The sequence below is a fragment of the Periplaneta americana genome, chromosome 6 (assembly GCF_040183065.1).
Source record: "Periplaneta americana isolate PAMFEO1 chromosome 6, P.americana_PAMFEO1_priV1, whole genome shotgun sequence".
Taxonomy (NCBI): Eukaryota; Metazoa; Arthropoda; class Insecta; order Blattodea; family Blattidae; genus Periplaneta; species Periplaneta americana.
In genome coordinates this window covers 126,739,189-126,762,801 of record NC_091122.1, presented here as the reverse complement: position 1 = coordinate 126,762,801, position 23,613 = coordinate 126,739,189, and the positions used below count along the sequence as shown (strand labels likewise).

Genomic DNA, 23,613 nt, shown 5'->3' with positions numbered 1-23,613 from the left:
TGAATGATGTGATGTGAATTATGTAGGCCTATCACACATGACGGGCAACACTTCCAGAAGCTGCTGTGAGGAGGGTGAGTACCGAATATTATTAATATAACACAGTACTGTATGTAATTTTAATCCACAGCAAAGTGAGGGGAGTTCTCAAATCCACGCATTGGCAATAGCTGTGCGCAGGACCTGCTGCTGGTCAGTTAACAGAAACACCTGGAAAGTTCACTGGGACTCACAGTATTTTAATCAGGAAAGAGTTACAATTTTCGAATAGGATGTAATATGAAATTATAAGTTATATTTTCTATGGAAAATAAAATACATGTGGGTAAGAAACAGATACCAATAACAAATTTTGTCCGAAGTCCTGAATCGGAGCAGGGTTCTTTTATGTGTCATATTTACAGAGTGGGTGAAAAGTCCATATACCCATCATCTATACAGAATTAAAATGATTTGACTTCATTTGATTTGATCCAAAACATTCGAAACATGGTCCCTGCAAAGACGGTTGTATCTCCAGATCTATTTGTTCATTTTCCATAGCATTTGTGATGTGACAGTCATGAAGACATTGCTCACAGAATACTTGAACTTGGCGTTTGAAACAAAGTGTCTTTTGTGGACATCCTGCTTTATGATTCGCCAAAGAGAATTGTCTGGTGTGGTGAGATTTGAGCTTTGTGATGATCAAGTCAAAAGTGAAGGAAAGTTTTCGGATTCCCAATGAATCCACCTATCTGCAAAAAGTTTGATAAAACACATTTTCACACTCATGGCTAAATGAGCTGGTATGCCATCATGTTGAAGCCACATGTCAGATGTTTTTCCTCTGGAATTCAGGAACCAACCATTCGTTAATCATAATGGAAGTCATCTGATTCACCGGCCATTGAAGAAATACGGTACAGGTAGTTGATCTGTTAACCCCGTCCAAACCATAATGTGAGGTGGATTTTGTTCAATTTCTTGATAAAAATGTTATTCTCCTTCGACAAAAAAAGAAAAGTTCAGATCTTTATAACTTCGACAAACATCACATTCATCAGAAAAAATAATTTTCCTTTCACCTTCTCTCTTTGGGAAATGGCGAAGAAGCAAGTTGCATGCTTCTTCACGCCATTTTTAAATCCAAATGTGACAGCTCACCGTGATGCCACAAATGTCGAGGAAAATGTGCTATCTGGAGATACATCCATCTGTGCAAAGATCATGGAGGAGTACATGTGGATATTTTCGATCCATAACAGGGAGGAAGCCATGTTGAAGATTTTATCACCCTTTAAAACTCTTCACCCTTGGCTGGGCGTTAGATCACAAACCTCTGATCCAATGGCTACAGAGAACAAAAATCCATGTACTTTCCCCCTTGTGGCTCTTCAGAGAATAAAATGTGATAAAAATGCGGTGTAAATTACATCTCCTCCTCCAAAGTGCTAAGGTCCAGGAAGCATGAGTGCTCTGCCTTCCTGTTTTTTGTATGTCTTAGTAAGTGTACAGAAATGGGCATAATGTGTTGGTGATAAATAAAGTTTTAAAGTAGGCCTACTTTTCTTATATTTCATAAATTCTTTAATGTATCTGAAGATATCAGGGACAATAATATCTCCTAATAAATCACAACTTAAGAGTTTCATCCTGTGTCCTTACAGAATTAAAGTCTTCAACTTAATTAAGAAGAAAAAAAAAACACAGTAAAAAAAGGAGTTGGAATAGAGGGAATATAAAAATGACGTCGTACAACATGTATTCTTTTGAATGTTGTCCAACAGTAAATGAAGTTTCCTTCAAAAACTAAATTATTGTAAAAAAGTTCTTTTCCAACAAATAGTTGCAAAATTACCCTTCCAATTAAGCAGACAAATACGGATACATTGAACATGAAATCAAAAGAGGTCACAACCTTAATCACGTGTATTAACTTATGTAAATTCACAATAGATAAATAAATCTATTATGTCTACCGACCTTTACAGGGTGTTGGAAAAAACATTCAATAGGCCTATTTTGAGAGGTGGTAGTATTAATTAAAACAAGGTTCCAAAAGTAATACCTTCTGAAACATGAACATCCGCTCATCAACACGATAGGAGGTATATTATTACGATGTACCGAAGTACATATGATATTTCAGTGCAGAAATTCTGCGTCATCATATGATGATGGATGAGTGGAACAGAGAAAAATTCCCTCCAGCACCAGGATTTGAACCCGGGTTTTCAGCTCTATGTGCTGACGCTTTATCCACTAAGCCATACCGGATTCCCATCCCAATGTCGGATCAAATTCTCTCAGTTTAAGTTCCACCTCTTGGGTTCCCTCTAGTGGCCTACCCTCATGCACTGTGTCATAGATGTATGACAGTGGCACAATGTCCACACATGTGCAGAGGTGCACTCGTTATGAGTGACTAAGTGGCAGGGATCCGATGGAATAAGTGCCGTCTTAAATCACAAAGTGATTATTTTTCGCATATCATATATATTATTACGATGTACCAAAGTACATATGATATTTCAGTGCAGAAATTCTGTGTCATCATATGATGATGGATGAGTGGAACAGAGATGGGAATCCAGTGTGGCTCAGTGGATAGAGCGTCAGCACGTAGAGCTGAAAACTAGGGTTCAAATCCCGGTTCCGGAGAGAATTTTTCTCTGCTGCTCTCAAAATCAGTATTCTTAGGCAGAGCAAAAGTGTATTTACCTGGGATCCAGGACAGTGTTTCAAATTCTGGGACAATTCTAGCGAAATCTGGATGGGTGGCAATCCTACTGTAAGAAAAGCAGATCATAGGCTAAGAATGAAGACCTCGTATCTCATGAAAACCAAACTTTACAGAAGGAACCAAAAACAGTCTGTAGACTTCATTTTTATAGTTTTTAAACATAGGCCTAATTGACCAAATTATCTTTTTAAATCAGAAACTGTTGTTCTTATACTTTTTACAGATGAATTACGAGATTATCTTCCGATTAAGCCAAAAAAGCATTTTGAGATAAGAGGTTTTCATTCTTAGCCGATGATATATTCTAATGTGAATTCTTTCCTTTTTTTCTTATTGTGTATATGCAGTATCGTATCGGAAATGCAGTAAATAGTAAGCTCAATAAGAAACAAGCAAAGAGCTTACATTAGAAGATACGCTATTCTTACAATACCAATTACAAAGCCCATGTTTCATACAAAATTTAATTTTAGAACCCATGTTTATTAGGGGTCTTTTTTGTTTTGTTTTGTTTTAATACCACTAGCTCTGAAAATACTGAATGTCTTTTTTTTATGGAAATCACACTGAGCATCTCCTATGACGTTGATTAACAAATACATAATTACATCTCGAAAGATGTTAATTTTAGAACCCATGTTTATCAGACTTTTTTTTATGAATAACTTACTAACCATCTCTCTGAATATTGAATGTATTTAACACCCTGTATAAAGTAATGCAACTCCAATAAACATGAACTATATTCTAACTTACAGTGATTAAAGTAGGACTACTGTAGTCACGTTACGAAATTTCGAAATTGAATCTGCAAGTATGTAACTGCTAAAGTTTATAGCAAAAGTTAGAATGTTCCGTAAGCCTATACAGAATAGGCTATATACATATACTTAATATGGCCTAATAAAGTAGTAAAAAAATCATGTCTAGTCAATATATACACTGTGGCTTCAATGGCTGTAACTTATCTTACAGTAATTACAGTTTTACATCTGAAAGTAATCTTTAAATGCTAGGGCTTATTTACAAATGGCTTTTAAGAAACCTGGAGGTTCATTGCCGCCCTACTCTATATGCATTTCTGGAATCGCCCATACGTGCTACATGACCTGCCCATCTCAAATGTCTGGATTTAATGTTCCTAATTATGTCAGGTGAAGAATACAAAGCGTGCAGTTCTGCATTGTGTAACTTTCTCCATTCTCCTGTAACTTCATCCCTCTTAATCCCAAATATTTTAATATTTAATATTTGAGGAGAAATTAATATTCCCAAATATTTTCCCAAGCACCTTATTCTCAAACACCCTTAATCTCTGTTCCTCTTTCAAAGTGACAGTCCAAGTTTCACAACCATACAGAACAACCAGTAATTCATTCATTCATATTGTTCTGCCCAAGGGCAGGTGTTTCACTGCAAACCCAGCATTCTCCAGTCTTTCCCATTTTCTGCCTTCCTCTTTGTCTTCGCATATGATCCATATATCTTAATGTCATCTATCATCCGATACCTTTTCTGCCCCGAACTTTTCTCCCGTTCACCAAATTCCTTCCAGTGCATCTTTTAGTAGGCAGTTTCTTCTCAACCAGTAACCCAGCCAATTCCTTTTACTCTTTTTGATCAGTTTCAGCATCATTCTTTCTTCATCCACTCTTTCCAACACAGCTTCGTTTTTTACTCTGTTAATTTCACATGCTCCATATCCACATTTCAAATGCTTCGCTTCGCTTCACTTCGTCGTAATGTCCATGTTTCTGCCCCTTACAATGCTACACTCCATACGAAGCACTTCATTAATCTCTTCCTTAGTTCTTTCTTCAGAGGTCCGAGAAGATAGCCTACTGCTTTTTCTATTAAAAGCTCCCTTTGTCATTGCTATTCTCCTTTTGACCTCTTGACAGCAGCTCATGTTAGTACACACGAAGTATTTGAAGCTGTCCACTTGCTCTACTGCCTCATTTAGAATTCGCAAATTCTTTATTTTTCTTCCTATGACCAGGTATTCGTCTTGTTGGCATTTATCTTCATTCCATTTAACTGTTTTATAAATTCTTATTTAAAAATTTTTTGACAGCGGACTAGATGACAAAAGCTTCTCAACCAAACAATAACAGGAATTTCCCACATTTATTCTCTGTTTAGTTTCCTCCCGAGTGTCATTTGTATTTGTTACTGTTGCTCCAAGATATTTGAAATTTTCCACCTCTTGAAAGGACAAATTTCCAATTTTTATATTTCCATTTCGTACAATATTCTGGTCACGAGACATAATCATACACTTTGTTTCTTCGGGATTTACTTCCAAACCTCGCTTTACTTGTTTCAAGTAAGATTTCCGTGTTTTCCTTAATCGTTTGTGGATTTTCTCCTAAAATATTCCCCGTCATCTCCATAGACAAGAAGCTAATGTAGCCCGTTCAATTCCAAACCCTCTCTGTTATCCTGAACTTTCCTAATGGCATATGTAAAAGCTAGTGCAATCGATATATTCACGAAAATCTGCCCTCCAACGAGGATGACCCCTTGGATCCAGAAGATTATACACAAACAAATAAAAGTTAATTTTACACAAAATTTACAATCTTAATACAAATACCAGTATAATAGTACATTATGCAACGAGCCTATAATGGTAGTAATTAAGACGCGAGTATGTTTGTTTATGAAACGAGCGCAAGCGAGCTTCATAATTTTCATAGAAGTGTCTTAATTACCATTATAGGCAAGTTTCATACGACTTTTTATGCTCGACCATATTTCTAACTTGAAATTATTCATAAGTATTCATGTTATGGTTATGTAACTGAGGAGCGGAACTGAGCTGAATTGTGAGATGTCCGCAGACGCGAAAGTATTGATTTTTTCCGAGGAACGAATGTCATTGACCTTGATATAATCTAGAGAATAACATGAACATTAGGCTTGATATAACCTGGAAATTGATTTAGAATTGAAAAAACGAGATGACAAATTGAATTTATTTGAATATTATTTACAATTAACGCTAATTATTATAGTAACAGAACACAACCTTCAGCGACAGTATTGGATTTTCAGCCTCTGTGACTTTTCGCTAATTGTCTTTCGATTGCATATCCGAGAATAATCGATACTTGCGGTTTTATAATGGTACAATGGTGATTTCTCATTGGCTGAACAACTGAATTATAATGAATAGATGTACTTTAATGAGGTGCATTAAAGGGCTACTACCAGGTGTATAATTACTACATTTCGGCATGGTAGAGCATAAACATAATTAAAAGAACAAAATATTAATCTATTATTAAAATAAATGTTGTTAGCACTACATCGATACTTAAGAGGTTTTCCAGTACTAGCATTCCAAGAGACACTATTTCATATGACTAGAAATTAATCTGTAAAATAAAACTTATTTTCTCAACCTAATAGAATTGCTAACATTCCTTGCAACATACATAGACACAACAGCTTCCCACTAGAGTTTTGCTCGACCTTTACGAAGAAATTAAAAGAAAAGAAAGTGTCAGGATTCAATTATCACTTTCATAATACAGAACCCATGAAGGTCGAACACACCGAACAAAGAAAAGAAGCAGCAAACAAATTTCAACACCATGACAAGGCAGTTGAAACGTCAAACTAAAAACACAAAAGCACAGCATAAAAGGAATTCTTTAACAGAGATGTAAAACTAAAAATGAGAAAGTAACTAGTATTAAAAAACGCGAAAGTCTTACAAATCGTTGATTTGGACAAAGAAGCCTTTTCATATGTGATCACTAGGAAATGGATTTCTAAGTGCTAAAAATGAGAGATTCAGGACTTTATAAAATTCAGTATAGAACTTTTAGGAGTTTATGTAAAATTAACAATATAATTAATAATTTTAATTTTAGTGAATATTCCATTTTGTGTACAAAGAAGTGGTGCTGACAATGAGTGCTACTAAACAATTGCAACAATCTCCTAGAAAATCACTTAGGCACCTTTCACAAGTACGAATTTCTTTTGGCTCTGTGCAAATAGCTACTACATAGTTGAAGTTGCAGTTGCAGCCATATAAAATAACTAAGACACATGCTCAACCAGGCAATCCAGCATGTATGCATGCTTTTTATGAAAGGAAGCTGAATGATAATTATAACGGACTAATAGGCCCATATGTCCCATGCCATGGTGTCGTGGTCTAAGGCATCCTGCCTAGGACTCGCATAGAGAATGCGCGCTGGTTCGAGTCCTCATGGGGGAAGAAATTTTCTCATGAAATTTCGGCCAGTGTATGGGACCAGTGCCCACCCAGCATCGTGATGCACTTGGGGAACTATGACGGTAACGAAAACCTGGTTTTGCAAACCAGCTATAACAGCTGGGAGTATCATTGTGCTAACTACACAATACCTCCATTCTGGTTGGATGACCGTCCACCTCTGTTTCGGCATGTGGACGTGAGCCCAGCAGCCGGCTGGTCGGTCTTGACCCTTCATGGGCTGTAGCACCACAGATTTACGAAATAGGCCCATATTTAATATTTTTCTCAGACAACACTTCATAAAGAGTTGCCAAAAATGTGTGGACTACGAAGGCAGCCAGTTTCAGAACCTCCAACAATGAATCGTGTCTCGACATAGCTCAGATGGAAAGAGCGTGCGCAAAGTTTAGTGTGCCAGAATGAATTTTTCTCCAATAATAGATACGGTATCTACACGTTGACTACATATAGTCTTGATTATTCAATGAGGACAGTGAGGCCTCATATATGAATATATATATATATATATATATATATATATATATATATATATATATATATATATATATATATTTAACAGTTATTCAAAAACTGTTGTCGAAAATGGATATAAAGCCATTTAAATATGCGCTCCCGCACACATGACTTACTATGTCTAAAATGCAGATAGTAGGCCATTGATGATACAAAGGAGAAGAGTTCGGCCAGCATTGTGAATCGGGTCTAGGCATAACTTAGATGGAAAGAGCACTCAGCACGCAAAGCTGAGAGATCCTAGGTTCGATTCCCGGTGCCGGAACGAATTTTTCTCCAATATAATCAATAAAGTTGGTAAATAAGACACTTTTTAGAAGTGTTAAGGCTGGTTCACAATAAACCGGGAACGAGAACCAGAATGAAAACGAGAAGCAGAGGACGTGAATATGAAAATTTTTGATTCACAATAAACCGAGAACATAGACCACTATGCATATCGATATGCATGTCAATAACGATATGTAAAGTCGATATTACGCATTCTGATGTTATGTGTGTATAATTGATCAATGGCGTTCTTTCATGAGTACAAGGCAGCCAACATAAACACAGGTTAACCAACTTCGAAATTTCAACTGAAACATTTCATTAAGTACGGTACTATAAATATGCCCATGCATCTTTATTATCACAACCTACTTTAAGTCTACCATGACGTAAAATAATTAGAGAAGAAACATTTGTAATAGAACAAAAATGAACACAACAGTAGTTATTGAACTGAAGCATGAATATGTAGTGTGTAATACAACCAATACAGTAATAAAATATGATTCACTTACGATCGGTGTTCAAAGATCCAGCTATTTCTCATCTTTATATAAGGCGCGCCGCTTATCGTAAACACGAGGATTTTCCTGAACACTCAATATTAGAATCTCATCAAATAAAACTTGCTACATGATGGAAAGCACAGAACAAAATAATGCATAGTCTATGTCATGGTCTTTTTGCTACAAAATATACGACGACAAAATAGCTTTTAGATGGCAATAGAATGAATCTAGTGGGCTGTGATCGGAAACGTGAACGCCAAAGTTGAAACTTGACCAACTCTCTCGTTCCAATCCCGGGCTCCGGCAAGCTTTTCGTTAATTGTGAATGCTCACATTTAAATGTACACATTTTAACAATTTTACCGTTTTCGTTTTCGTTCCGATTCTCGTTCCCGGTTTATTGTGAACCAGCCTTTAGAGAAACTTGGCTGTGTCACTGCAACTCTACACTGTCCGTTCCCCGCCACGAGTGCATCAGTAAACCCTGTCACTTCTGTCTACACCTCATCTGATCTCTCTGTATTTGTTGTATTAGTATGTCAAGTTCCATCACTCGTTAATAGGTAAAATATAATTTAGATATAAAGTTACGGTTTAGGTCCATGGCTTTGCTGTTCTTTCATTGTATTTTATCTAAATTGACAATATCATCTAAAGAGAGGGTGAGGTAATTAAGACAAAAAACTGAAACAAAATAAGGAGAAATATGAAGAACATCTGAGACAGGAAAGAAAGAGAGGTAAGCAGTGAAGGAATGCAGTGTCAAAATGTTGTCAAAGGAATAAAATGAAACAAAACAAACAGAAATATCAACCTGGTTTAATCTCTAACAAAGATTCTTAGAGTTCTAATTAGTCTTTAGGAAAGGCTCCAAGTGAAGAGGAATTTGCCAGCAAGTCCAAGAAAAAAGATAGCAGTTGTAAAGAAGTTAACACTACACTTATTGCCTGATATTGCAAAAAAAAAAATTCTCCAAGGAGGGTTAAAAAAGGCATGAGCAACGACACAAAAGAAAGAGTTGTAAATTTCCTTGTTAGGGATAAGCTTGCCAGATCACAATACTCAATGCAGAAAGTTTCTATGACTGTGCAAAGAAGTGATAAAGTGTTCACTTCCTCTTTTGTTCAGTAGGCCTTAGAAGAAGTGAATTCTTCACTGGCAATGTCAGATGCAAGATAGAAAATTGCTCAACCTATCCCTACATTGCATAGTCTTCATTCTTTTGGTCCCAACAAAGAAGATGTGATTAAAGTTATGACAACTCGTAAAGGAGAAAATCTAGTAATAATATTGGACCTTCATTCCGAAAATGTCCTGATGAAATGTTACGTAGATAACTCAACTTCATCTCATAGTCTTTCATCAGCTGTGCAATCTGTAAGTGCAGGTCAGTTTGTGTAAGTTGGAATGTTGATGGAAAGCCTCAAAATATTAAGAAAGAGTACTATATTCAAAGTACTGAAAGTTGACATGGAAGGTGAATATGTGATGCTTAAATATATGCATCCAAGTGGCAAGTGCGAGAGTTGATTTGTGTATACCAGTATTGTTAAAGTTATAAAGTAGGCTAATTATGTTTCTGAATTGTATCCTATAATTAGGCCCATATGTCTCTCATATGTATCCTGTATGATAATCTACATTTACATTAGAGTAGATAATTCATGTTTATAACACCATACAATTAGCCTATAATGTTATTGACCTACTTATCCCATTTTGACACACTCGTAACACTTTCAACATTTTGAAAAAAAAATTGTCGCTATGCCAAGAGGTGTAAAAAAACACTAAATACAGAGCCTTTCTTGGAATAGATGGTTTAATATTATAAAAATTGATTTAAGAGTTCAGTTACCAAGAAGAACAGAAATATGACCTTAAAGACAAACAACTCGCAGGTAATTTTTGTCACACCTCATAACAAAATGAAAATATTTTTTCTCACCTTTGATAAATATACTGAAGCTGAAACTTTCCAAGATGAAAGAGTATAACACCCCTACTGCTGTAAAATTATACAATATCATGTGGTAATCTCGTAAAGCTCCAAACTAATTCATATGTAGATCTACTAAAGAACCTGTACTTTGTCACACCAGTAACAATGGAACGACCCCAATGAACCTACAGTTTCCTGAGAGTAAATTGAATTACACCTTCACAAAGTATTCATTCAAAATCAATTAGAGGTCCCAAAATAAGATTATAGGCCTACAATAATTATCGAAATAAATATTTATTACAATATCTAGCACTTAACAGAACTAAGAAACCCCTCATTTTTATAAATTCAAGAAAACTTTAATAACTATGCTATATAGGTAATGTAAAAGATTAACGATTAAAATGTCGTCACGTATTGTACATACAACACATATATTGTAACTCATTCAGAAGATTTATCACAATACCGACATTATCTAAGGAAACCATAACCTCACTACGCCTAATACATTACTAATCATAATGCTTGTACTAGTAAATACGTAATACATTGTTAGTATTCCTAGAATAATAATAACCTTAATAATCCCCGATTAGTAATATTCGTACAGATAGCATCAGTACCATACCTTTTCTGCTTTAGCAAGGTACACCCACAATTTACGCCAGGTTGAAAATTTCTTCATGTCACTGAAGTTATATTGCATCTCCTTAGATGCGTATCGTGTTGAAAGTGGGGATCGATAATTACAGAACGCATTGTTTTCCTTATATCCTTCATTCATTTTAAAATAATGATATTAACCGGAAAAAGAATTATTGAAGACCACAATAACTTCAACCGCACTCGATACACTAATACCGCTCTACACTACTGCCACTTTGGCAAACTGAGACGACTTCTGATTGCGATTGATGAAATTAAGATTCGATTTAATTATGTAAGTATAATTAAGAGCTGTAATCAATTATTACATAAAAACAACAACTATTACAGAATAAATTGATTAAGTAAGACAAAACATGTTTATTAAGATATATTTCAATCCACTGACACTCGTTTTATTGGCAACATTGTTAAAGGGAAGACAAAAGCATTACGACAGTCGCACATGGTCGCACATACAACCGCGGCGCTCAAATCTCCAATTACGTAAGACAACTCCGATGGCCATGACCGTACATAAAGAAGTAGAGATCATAGGGTTATCTAGCGATAAAATTAAACGAAAATAATAAAACGATATCCCTTTTTATACGTGTTGTGTATGAGCGGACCCTAACCTCGGAGGCTCGTAGCATTTTTCATTAAATCAACATCCAATATTGTCACTCCTGAGAATATTTCTCACGTTCTCATTTCTTTTCAATGTTTGCAAGGTCACAAACCACACATCAAGTGTGCTCAGCTCCCACGGTGATTCATAGAAATTTCAATTTCACATGTTACAACCATAAATATCGGTTGAAACTACAAGGGCAAGCATTTATGATGTATCATTATGCAATATGAAACTACTAACGTAATTCAGAAGCTATGTGACGAAATATTTTATAACATCAATGCAAAAGACGTCAGTAACAAACAAGAAAAACATGATGTCTGTACAAAAACACGAACATTTCGTTTCTATGGTAACTTTGTAACTTGTTGGAAAAGAACTACGTTCTTAAAAATAATGCATCCGTTCCATAATTAAAAATCACTTAACAATAATTCTTCGCATTTCTTACAATCACGCACTAATAAGCTAATTAATATCTATTAGTCTTATACTAGCTTATAAACTAATTATTTTTTATTGTATGTTCAATGCACAAACTGGTGTCTAAGGGGCAGACTTTTTTAAACGTTTCGTTGCAAACGGTTCAAACTACTAAAGTAATTTATTATGCTAAATAATAATAATAATAATAATAATAATAATAATAATAATAATAATAATGACTTGTTTTAATTGTTATTCTGCTGATTATTTAACGAATATTTTCAAATTAAAGATGACAACTATATTGTGTATGTTCAAAATCTACATTAAAATGACAGACGTAAAACATTTTCTTTTACTATATGAAAAATAATCGAAAGTTGAATTGAATTAAAATAACCCCGAAGCTTTGTAATGATTGATCTCGTTTGATGTTGTTGATCCTAATATTTATCAGGAACTATCGGCTTAATATAATGTTGCAATAAAATAAAATTAGTTGCAAGATACTAAAAAGCAAACGAACCTCAAACACATTAAGACCCCATTTTTTCCATACCTGAAGAAATGCTTTCGGAAACACATTTCATTATAGTGTCAGCAATTTTAATGTAAACCTTATCGAATAAACCACATTATTATCGAGTTTGTGGTCTTCATTATACACTATGGAATTTAATAACGTAAATGCACGCGGACCGATATTACTGATTTAATTCAAACTCCAAGGCTGGTATGTAACAGTCTACTTTTGTTTCTGGGCATTTTTATTTCATTCGAAAACAAATGGTGGCATTTATAATTTAAGTAGTCTCATGAATAACATTTAGTAAACAATGATGTGACTTTTAATGATGATAATAATAATAATAATAATAATAATAATAATAATAATAATAAATACATGTTATTATATGATATAATGTACCGATATACTGTAATAAATATTACACTATTGTTATAAACACTAAGAAGTTAACAAGTATAAACTTACTTATGATCCAGTAAAATAAACAGAAAGGAAATAAATAATTTATTTATTAATATTTATCATTAACAAAGTATATTTTCGCAGTAATTAATGTTAAAATACTCCAAAACACTTTGGTATAATTTACGTATTTATTTCCACTTTTTACAATTCAATACACTTAAGTCTTTAAATCCCTTACAAGAAGCGAAATCAAATAAAAGTACGACGAAATTGGTACATTTATAAGACATGGGTGTGACAATACCATTTATGGAATTTAAACGTGAGATGATATTTTTTTAAGATACCATTTCTTTACTACGCGAATCTGAATAATTTTGTTGAAGGATATAAGGCAGTTCATGGCCACATTCTTCACCAGATTCAAGAAAACAGAGAGTTGGTTTGTTTACTAACTTTTCTTGCAATACAGCTCAAATTCACAGAATTTTCCCAAGCAACCTTCAATAATAATAATAATAATGTATTTTAGCTCCTCCTAACAGTGTAGATGTTTATCGAAAAAGACAGAAAAAGATCAGTGACGAAATATAACACACATTAATATGCAAACATGTTACATTCTTCCCATGCTCTCATTTGATGATGTCTGCTTTGAATGTGAAATTTCGAAGGTCTTTTAATTATTTTCTTAGTGTGAGCGATAGATGAAGATTTTGTCATTTTAATGTAATTCTCCTGTTAGTAACGAAAATTAAAGTACTTATCATTGTTTATTTTTTCTTTTTTGTTTACGTTGACTGGATTACAAGTTTATACTTGACTTCGTAGTGTTTATATGGAGTTAAGGGAAAACTCCACTGAAAATCATGAAAATTTTTCCAAATTTTTTTTAGCTATTTCACTTATTCGGAATTTATATTTTCATACCCCAAATGGATTCAGCTCAATTCTGATTACAAATACTCGTATGTTTACACTTTTTAAATTAAGGCTGGAAGGGGACGTGGAATTGAAAGAGCTGTCAAAATTGTTTTTCATCGAAGAATTCTTTTTTAAAATTTCTGATTACAAATCTAGTAACTTTTTGTTGGCTCCCTGAAGTTACTAGATGAATGTAGCGAAGGAGAATATTAATTTACATAAATATTCATTTTATTTTCAAATTTATTTTTCTGTGTTCATTTTTGTTGATTCAACACCAACTTTCTTATGCCAAATATTAATCAATCTGGATTAAATTTTTACTGCAAGAATTTATGAGGTAGCTGCATGTTTCTATGCATTTATTTTGTGAGAAATGCTGCTAGTTTATTTTATTAATATTTTTCTTAAGAAAAATATTAATAAAATAAACTAGCAGCATTAAGAACACAGAAAAATAGATTTGAAAATAAGATGAATATTTATGTAAATTAATATTCTCTTCCGCTACATTCATATAGTAACTTCAGGGAGCCAACAAAAAGTTACTAGATTTGTAATCAGAAATTTTAAAAAAGAATTCTTCGATGAAAAACAATTTTGACAGCTCTTTAAATTCCACGCCCCCTTCCAGCCTTAATTTAAAAAGTGTAAACATACGAGTATTTGTAATCAGAATTGAGCTGAATCCATTTGGGGTATGAAAATATAAATTCTGAATAAGTGAAATAGCTAAAAAAATTTGGAAAAATTTTTATGATTTTCAGTGGAGTCTTCCCTTAAAATATGGTCTAGTTATCCACACCGAACTAAAATACGATTCCCTTAGGAATGTGTCACACTGAGTTATGTGAAAAACCTTCTTTACCTTGGGACGAGAATGAGGTGTGGCCCAATCCACGATGATCTCTCGGCCCCAGAGTTCGACCCTCTCCGGAATAAGGCGTCTGCGCGCCATGGCAGCAGAACGATGGCTGTCGTACTCAACAATAGCATATTGCACACCAGTGTTCGCGTGTCGAGACTTGGAGCCCGTCTTGAACAGCCATAGATCCATAACGCCTTCTGTGAGACGACGCAGGACCTGCAGGCATCACAAAAGTCAACTTCCTGGACAGCTGTAGTGAAGCGAACTGCTTATTGATTCACCTTCTAGCGTACATTGCTTTTTGCACGACAATCGTAGTTTAAATTTAAATAAATACATTTTATGGAGATAATTTATAATTGTACATAGGGCCTACAAGACGAAAATAGGCTATAATAAGAATAAACTGAATGAGAATTATTCTCTGTGTCTACTCTTTTTGTAGCCAATTTCCTTATCGCACGTTGCTATAGAAATGTGTATATACTGTTGCAGTAAATAAAGCTTATTGTTAGATAAATCCTTAATGCAGTCTTGAGTATTTTTGTTAAAATATTTAATTTATTACATTAATTGCATCATGGTTGATATAATCATCACTAAAGAATGCGATGAACCCGAAAATGAAGTAGATAAGGCGTGTAAGTTTGATTGCGATTCATTAGTGTCTCAAAAATCGAAAACAAGATACTGTATTGATTGAAAAGGCATACAGTACATTCAAAAAATAGCTAATTAAGAAAAAATGAGTGACTAATGAGAAACTATCGGTAGCTTATTTTGTGAAAGTGAATAAGGTTAAAGTGTAGAATTCGAGGAGTTACGAATCCACGTCAAAACAAACAAAAAAATTGCACTTTTACTTGCAGAAAAAAACAGCGAATCAAGGGCAAGTATTTTCCCTGGGCCCAAAAAAAGAGCACTTTCCTGGATCACAAAATTACATTGTCCTCTGTAGTAAAAAAATAAAAGAAAGCATAACATGAAAGGAGAGTATTTTCCATGAACCTAAGTACCGTTGTCTCATCAAATAACCATTGACCTTCGACACGTCCTTTTCCCAAACTTCGATTCAACAATTTGAAAGAGATGAAGAAATGCAGAAAGAAAAGAAGAAAGAGAAAATGGAGAAAGAAACGAGACATAAAAAGAAAAGAGGAAAGAGATCAAGAAATAAGAAAGAAAGTAAACATAAAAAGAAAGGAACAAGTAGAGAAATGGAGAAAGAAAAAATGAAGAAAAGAAAAGTGAAATGGAGAAAAAACTCAAGGGGAGTAGAGAAGGGAAGAATTCGTAACGCGACTACGGACTAGTGCAGTGTCATTTCCCTAGAACGCTTATGCCATACATGCGGCAGCTATGTATTTTATTCTTACATGATTATGTACTTCAAAAACTTCTCTGCGGACGTTGTACCAATTAACATTTAAGTTTGATTTGACATTCTCAACGATGTGGAATCTTTCTATGTAACATGATTAAAATAAATTCAAATAAATGATTTCCATGTCCCTATATAGTTTCATGTCTCACATGCCTCCGTATAGATATTAAGAACATGTTAGATTTGTTTCCTCCAAGTAGACCTATACGAGAGCGTTAAGGGGTGTTTTGTTATGAAGGTCAACTTCAGTGGTTCGAAACAATCCATCGGAAAATAAAAATGTAAGTAAACTATTACGATTACAATTAAATACACGCCTTCAACTTAAGACGCAACCCAGGCACCGGCAGGCGGGCCATACTCTCAGGCGGTAACACCCAGCGGCGTTGTGCGGTAATTGAACTGCTAAGAGGCCCGGCATGCATTCTTTCTACTCGTATTTAGTGTTAGTTATCTTCTGTAAAATCAATTGAATAGTGTTTAAGACATAAGATGTTCAAAATGACCTCCATCAACTTCAATAGAACGCTCACACCGGCGAAGAAGATGCTGAAATACGCGATCCAATTCCTGTCTTGAAATGTTAGGGATCACGGCCCGAATATTTTCTTGAAGTTCCTCTAATGCAGTGATGTCAAAGCAAGCGCATTTTTCTGACCTTGATGTCGTGCGCGGGCAGCAAGCACTAAGTATGGAAAGAGGAAGGGTTGTGTATATGAATAAGCAACCTGTTGGATTAAGAAAACAGTGGTGCACAAACTTCAAACGGAACGTGAAATTTTATGTCGTTATTTTTATATGGCTGCTTTCTGTTTGATATTATCTATATTGTCTGTAAAACAAAAGTACTAACACTGATTTCTTAATATTGCACTTGTGTTTTAAATCTTCATAACATAATAGAGAGTTAAGAAGGAATATTCACTTAAATTCCATAGTAGTATAATTTTATACTGTATTAAGTGGATGAAACACATCATTCATAAAGAAAGTGATATTCCAAAGAAAGAGATTGAGTATGACATGATGAGTTGGAATTTATATTGATGGCATCTTTAGCCTTACAAAAGTAATCAATAAACTAATCAAAACAATATTACAGTACAAAGCAAAGTTACCTAGGTACTGTATCTGTTTTAAGTGTAACTAATATTACATAACAAAACTCTTATCGCATTATGCTTTCAAGGTGATATTTGTGAGCAACTTCCTATCATCAGAATATTAAATTATTTTCTCGAAATCTACTGAAGCTATAGAGCTGACATTTTTACAACACATGGGCACGTATCTTTGCTTATGATGTAACAGTAGTTGCTTTGTTAATTCATTTCCTTACAAACAATTTCCATGCGAATATTTTCAACATTTTCAATACACTATCTTCAGTAATACGTAGGCCTATATACGGTATATTAGATTTACGAAAACATTCTGTAAGGCTACTAAATAAATAGGCCTATACCTGAAAATTTCACTTTTCGATACGAAAAGTTGAGAAAATATTTCTTTCGAATAAAAAAATCAAACTTGTGAAAAATGAACATTAAAATTAAAACTTACATTCTTATAATGCACTTATACTTCTCAGACAAATCTAAAAATTAACATGGATACAGTTTTAATAAGTTCTCTTCCCTTTATCTATTGAATCAGTGCTGGCCATCCCTGAATATAGCTCGACTAAGCGGCATAAACCAATTCTTTCGTCTGTCCCTTTCCTTTCCGCTGTAAAGCGCTCAGGCTCTCCTGGGCTCTGAAGCGCGCGCTTGCTCCTGTGGGCATCAATTGACATGCCTGCTCTAATGTATGAGGATTGTTCACGTACACTTTATGTTTTAACATACCCATTCGCGGATCTATCCGCCCGCCTATCTGCCGCCGCACAACACCGTTGGGTTTTCCCGCTATAGAGATCGGCCTATCGCCCGCCCATCTGCCGTGACCAGGATTGCGTCGAAGTTGAAGGCTCTGTACTATGGATAAAAATGTGGTTAAAGTGATACAAAAAAGACGATAGGGGTTGAGGGAGAGAGGGGGGAGAAAGAGACATTAGTAGAAATTGGTAAATTCTTCTTTTTATGTCTTATTTCCATAGTTACTGTACAGCAAAAATAAAAAAAAATGTATATCGCCTCGGATTCTGCACTTTTATCAGGAAAACTATAGTTAAGTCTCTTGGGAAGTGTTAGTCGAGAATGGCTACGTGTGATCCTTTTGTAAGCCAATTTATTTACCGCATGACCGTGCGGAATAGGTATGTATTACGATACAAGGTTGGGAAGTGCTTTTTACAAAATCGAGGAAAATCATAAAAACGAGCAGAGCGAGTTTTTTAATTTCCGAGATTTTGTAATGCACTTCACAAATGTGCACTGTACAATATTTTTTGCACGATCATATTTTTAAAATTGCAAATACAATATAGGCTATTTTGCATTGAAAATTTAGAGCAATATTATTCCAAAGCCTTCCCAAAACTATAGTGTAATGGTAACTACATAAGTAACAATAAGTGCACTGTAACGGGTCTATTTCAGTATACTTTTATGTTATGAAGAATGGTTTCCCTAGAAACAAGTTTCTGTGTGGGAATTCTAACTTTCAAAGGCCTAAATACTAAATACAACAAAAAAACACGATCGTGCAAAAAGCAATACATGGTTTGTCTTCTGCAACTGGTACTAATGATTTTAATTTACTTCTTTTGTGGTATATGTATGGACAGTATAGAAGAATGTGTTCCGGATCTTCATCATGATTATTACACCACAGACAAGTAGGATTATCGGGAATGTGAAATCGATGTAGGTACAATTGTGTGACAATGTGACCTGTTCTGGCTCTTGTTAAAAATGTTTGAACATGTCTGGGCAAGATTTTGTACATTTTCAGGTCATCAAGAACAATGATAAAAACGAAATAATGCACTATCGTGCAAAAATACATACTCGAATATACCGTAGTCGTCTATGAAGCCTTAGGTAAGGCTAGCTTGACCCAAAGCAATAAACATTTACATTTCTTTCATCATCATCATCATCATCATCATCATCATCATCAAACACGGGACGCATTCCGACTTCAGGCAAAGAGGAGAACCAACTCTTCTCGTGTTTGGTCGCCTAAAGCTGCAATTTTCAATCTGTATCAACTAAAGTAGGCTACAGGCCTACTGAACTACTGTAGATGTTTAAAGCTGTTTCTTCGTAATAATTTATTAAGCTGTGTACTATATGCCCAAATTTCACACCGAACACGAGTTTTATTCATACGGGAGTTAGATTTATAGCAAATTAGAACATACTGTTTTATAAATGTTTACCTAAATGTTGTGCATTTTATAGTAATATTATTTTAAGACAAGTTTGCAGATGGTAGCATTTGAGACTCGTATTCGGGAGATTGCGGGTTCAAACCCCATGGTCGGCCAATCTGACAGTGGATTTTTATGGTTTCCCTCAGTCATAAAGACAAATTCCGGGTTTGAAATGTATATACCGTGATTCATCACCGCCTCAATCACTAATATCATAAACATTAATACAAATCTAAAACAGTTACATCAAATAAGCCATCTACAACACACAATAGAAAACAGGAATTCAACTATATAGTAACAACGACCTAATGGTATACCCACAGATCCTAGCTCGCGATATGACCACAGATGTTGAAGTGCGTAGAAATAAACTCGACAAAAAAAAAACAAGTTTATTTCTGTGATTTATACTTTGCAATTATTTTATTTATGTCGTTTCATTTAATTACAAATGTTTTATGTTTTGATAATAACACCTTTTTAAAAAAATACTGCTCTGTATAACTCTTTATGGGCCTAAGAAAATGTTACGTTTATACACCTAAGAGACGATAATACATTGTATTCGATGCGAAAGGATACAATAGGAGTCCTTTAATATTAAGATAATAGCACGAACAGTTTGTAGCACGAACAGTTTGTGGCAACGAAATTAATTTAAATGCGAAACTCCAATTGAATCGTGAATTTCAGAAACCCCACAAGTCACATTTTTTTCACATTCAGTTTTTCATATGATTGTAATAATCACACAATGAGTTTTGAAGTGAGACAGAAATCCCACACGTCTAGTACTCAGTTTACATTAACGGTGGCAATAATTTACAGTGAATTGCAGGAAATTTCGGGAACACCACAAATCCAGTGCATGTGGAATTTTTTAGAAAATATAAAAAAATATTCAGTTTGCTTTTATTCGTCTGTTTATGGGATTAAAGGAATTTTGAAGCATTAAATATGCTATTCAAATAATTTTGCATTTTTTATGTTTGTGTAATTTTTCCAATTGAAGGGGTCACAATGATACAGTCCCAAGCCACAAAAACAAAATTTCGCAGGAGGGTGCATTAAAAGTTAGAGCCCAATGCTATTAAGTGCTGCATCATAATTTCTTCAGCATAAAGGTACTTACGTCACTTCTTGAGTAATTTTTTATAATATTTTACCAGTAACTTCCCCCACATATGTAAAGAAATGAACTCGCATACAGAACTATTTTTGTTAAAAGTGTGGCTTTGGACTGTCTCAGTATAAACCCTTCAACTGTTTGGTTTAAACAAAGTTGTTAATAAGAAAAAAAAATTGTCCTTCTTAGTCTTCTTCACCTAAAAGTTGTTTTATAGAAATAAAACAAAATTATTACTGGTCGTGAATGGCAGAAACCCCACTTGTCAGAGCAATTCATATTTTTTCTAGAAAACGCTAAAGAAAAAAAAATGAAGTTCATGTATATCAAACACTAAAACTTGTTATTATAGCCTACTTTAATAAAAAAAATAGTCACTACAAAATACGAAACACTTTTGAAGATAATCAGTTTTTTGTGCTTCCTGAAAAATTTACTCAAATGGATATGTGGAATTTCTTCAATTCATGATTCAATTATAAAAAACGTTGCTGTCTCTTAGAATGGCTTTAACGCTGACATGGCATCGACACTGACTCACAAAGGCTATTCGCAATCCATTATTTTAGGCCTACGTTCAATTCTTGCATTTATAAAACTGATATTAAGCTGCGTTTCACCCAAGGGGCGCAAAAGTTGACTGCACGTGAAGCCCAAATTTCCCGACACTTAGCTATTCTTGAACTCGTTAAAGTGAAATTCATTTTGTTTTATTATTATTTTTAATTCTGTACCGGTAAATCACTGCTACGAACTATTGAACAGCTTTATATAGGCTAGTATAGACTTTTACAAATAGCCTAAATCTAATTACCGCACTTCGAATAAATTGTTTTGTCAAATATGATTTATTTTAGGCGAAATGTTAGCAAGTATTAATCAAACAATAATTATTGTTCCAATTACAGTTTTATAGCCTAATGCAATTCACAGATCTACACTTCGAGAATCACTAATGGGCACAGGGCCAGTTTTAGAAACGCTGAAGAAAACCTTCCTTTTGGCTGGCAGGACGTCTTCCCACAGTCTTTTCTTTCACAAATTGTGTAACAACTAAGCACTGATCCAACGAAGTAGCTCAGTGGTAACGTACTATACTCACATTCGAGAGATCCCGGGTTCAATCTAACTGAAGTTTTTCAGCTTTGTCAAAAAGACAAATGTCGGATTGGGAATTTACATATCGGTACCATCACCGCTTTAATCAACATTATCACAATCATTAATAAAATTGAAAGCAGTTAAATTAATACAAGCTCTTATAACATACATCAGAAACAGAATATAAACAATAGTTCACGGCCTACTGATAGGCATATCCAAAGATCATACACACGTAAATGACCTAGACGTTAATGTGTGTACTATAAATAATCTTAAAAAAATCACGTAGTCCTACTGTGTTCCTTAGACGATAAGCAGCTCAAATGCTAGCCTAAACTGTAATCTAACCTAGAAAAACAGTAACTTAGGTCTACCTACGTGTATTTACAGCACAATAATTTAGGCCTAAATAAATTACAGTAATATAGCTTTAATATAAATTACAGTATAGCCTAGTAATAACTATGACAATTCTCATAAGCTTATTCGATTTTCGAAATGAAATCAGATGACTTATTTTGGATAAATTTCAGAACACGGTTACCTTCATTTCCCTCTTCCTCCAAAATTCCAACTTTGTGTACACAAAATAAATTGTTGGCACTGTAAAGTGCCTTTTCGTAAGTATTATGATACACATTCGACAAACACAGAGTACTTAATCTGCTCTTTTCAGTATTTTTGATAGCCTAATAAATTGTTGCCAGTGAGGTAACCGTATACTGAAATTTTTATTGTTAGTTTGACAGCTGAGAAACTGAAAAAAAAAGACTGCCAAGCAAAAGGAAAGATAAGCGTAGTTTGTGGACAGTTTAAAATTAAAGTAGCAAGTTATGATAGTTACACATTTGATGTTTTCTTCGCTCTTATCGATCGGTAGTCCCCCGATGAAGAGTCTGCAGTTGTTGACAGACTTGACGACGCCGATCCTCCTTCCCTCCCTGATCTCGTAGCCGTTCAGTTTCTTGACTGCCAAGTCCGCAATCTCGGGTGACGAGTACATAACGAACGCGTAACCCCTGGTAGTGCCGCTGAAATCCATCATCAGCCTCAGCTCGTAGATCTGTCCTATTTTCTCGAACACCGGTACCAGCTCGTCCTCGAAACAGTTGCGAGGAATTTTGCCGACGAAGATCTCACTGCCTCTAGGTGGTGGTGGGCCCTTCCAGTTCGGAGGGGGTCCTCCGTAGCGACGTTGTCCATTTATCTGTTCCAACCGATAACCTGTTTTCTCCATGAGTTCAAGGAGACTTACTGTGACTTTAGTCAAACCTGCGTGGTCTATCGTGCGATCATTTGAACTACATACTGAAGCCATACTGTTTTCTTCAGCCACGCTTTCACATAACGACGCCATAGCTTTTTACATTTACAGATTTTTATGGTTATTTCGCGTTATTTTTATGTTGATCTTGAGAGGTAATTCTGATACGTAAGTTAGATTGTAATTCCACGATGAGTGATCTAGTTTAACACTACTAAAATCCGCGAAATCAGTTGTATTGCGTTAGGTAGCTTAGGAACAGTTGTCACCTCATCAATGACGCCGAACGAACTAAACGAAAAGGCGGTAATTACATGGCGTTCGTATATTTATTGCTAACTTCATTGTTGTAACATGATCTCGTTTGAATTTTATTGGCCACACGTTGCCGCTTGTTTTAGTCTCAGTACAGTTGTAAATAAAACAGGTGACAGCATCAATGTCGCATACCTACAGATGACATCTAATCATATACGTATAGCAAAATGATAATAGTTCCATTATCATTGACCGTGTGCACGAAGAATGCAAGCTTTCTTAAGAACAGGCTCTTCGCGCCGATTGCACGTAGTTGGACAGGATATTATATCGCGTGTTAAAGGATGTAGGCTTAAATCTGACAGTTCCTACTAACATTCTTTGCAGTTCCATTTCAAGAGTGAGAAGGGAGATTATTGGCATTCATCCAATAAATAGTAGCAAAGAAAATTATAACGTATCATATTGCACTAAAAGCTCACAAAGAAAGTTTTCACTCTG

The 23,613-nt window shown here is 34.8% G+C and overlaps 1 protein-coding gene across 2 annotated transcripts in view; it reads right to left on the bottom strand.

Moving 5' to 3' along the window:
- The window catches only part of LOC138701714 (adenylosuccinate lyase-like), a 273,595-nt gene extending 250,486 nt beyond the window's left edge, over window positions 1–23,109 (bottom strand). The window contains exons 1-2 of one of the 2 annotated variants that reach the window (XM_069828913.1): window positions 22,435–23,109; window positions 14,655–14,870 (exon numbers count right to left, since the gene is read on the bottom strand). In XM_069828913.1, the coding sequence (XP_069685014.1) occupies window positions 14,655–14,870; window positions 22,435–22,947 (729 nt within the window). In that variant the 5' untranslated portion in view covers window positions 22,948–23,109. The remainder of the gene's footprint in view (window positions 1–14,654; window positions 14,871–22,434) is intronic. The other variant, XM_069828914.1, reaches the window with a different exon arrangement.
- Between the last annotated feature and the right edge of the window lie 504 nt (window positions 23,110–23,613).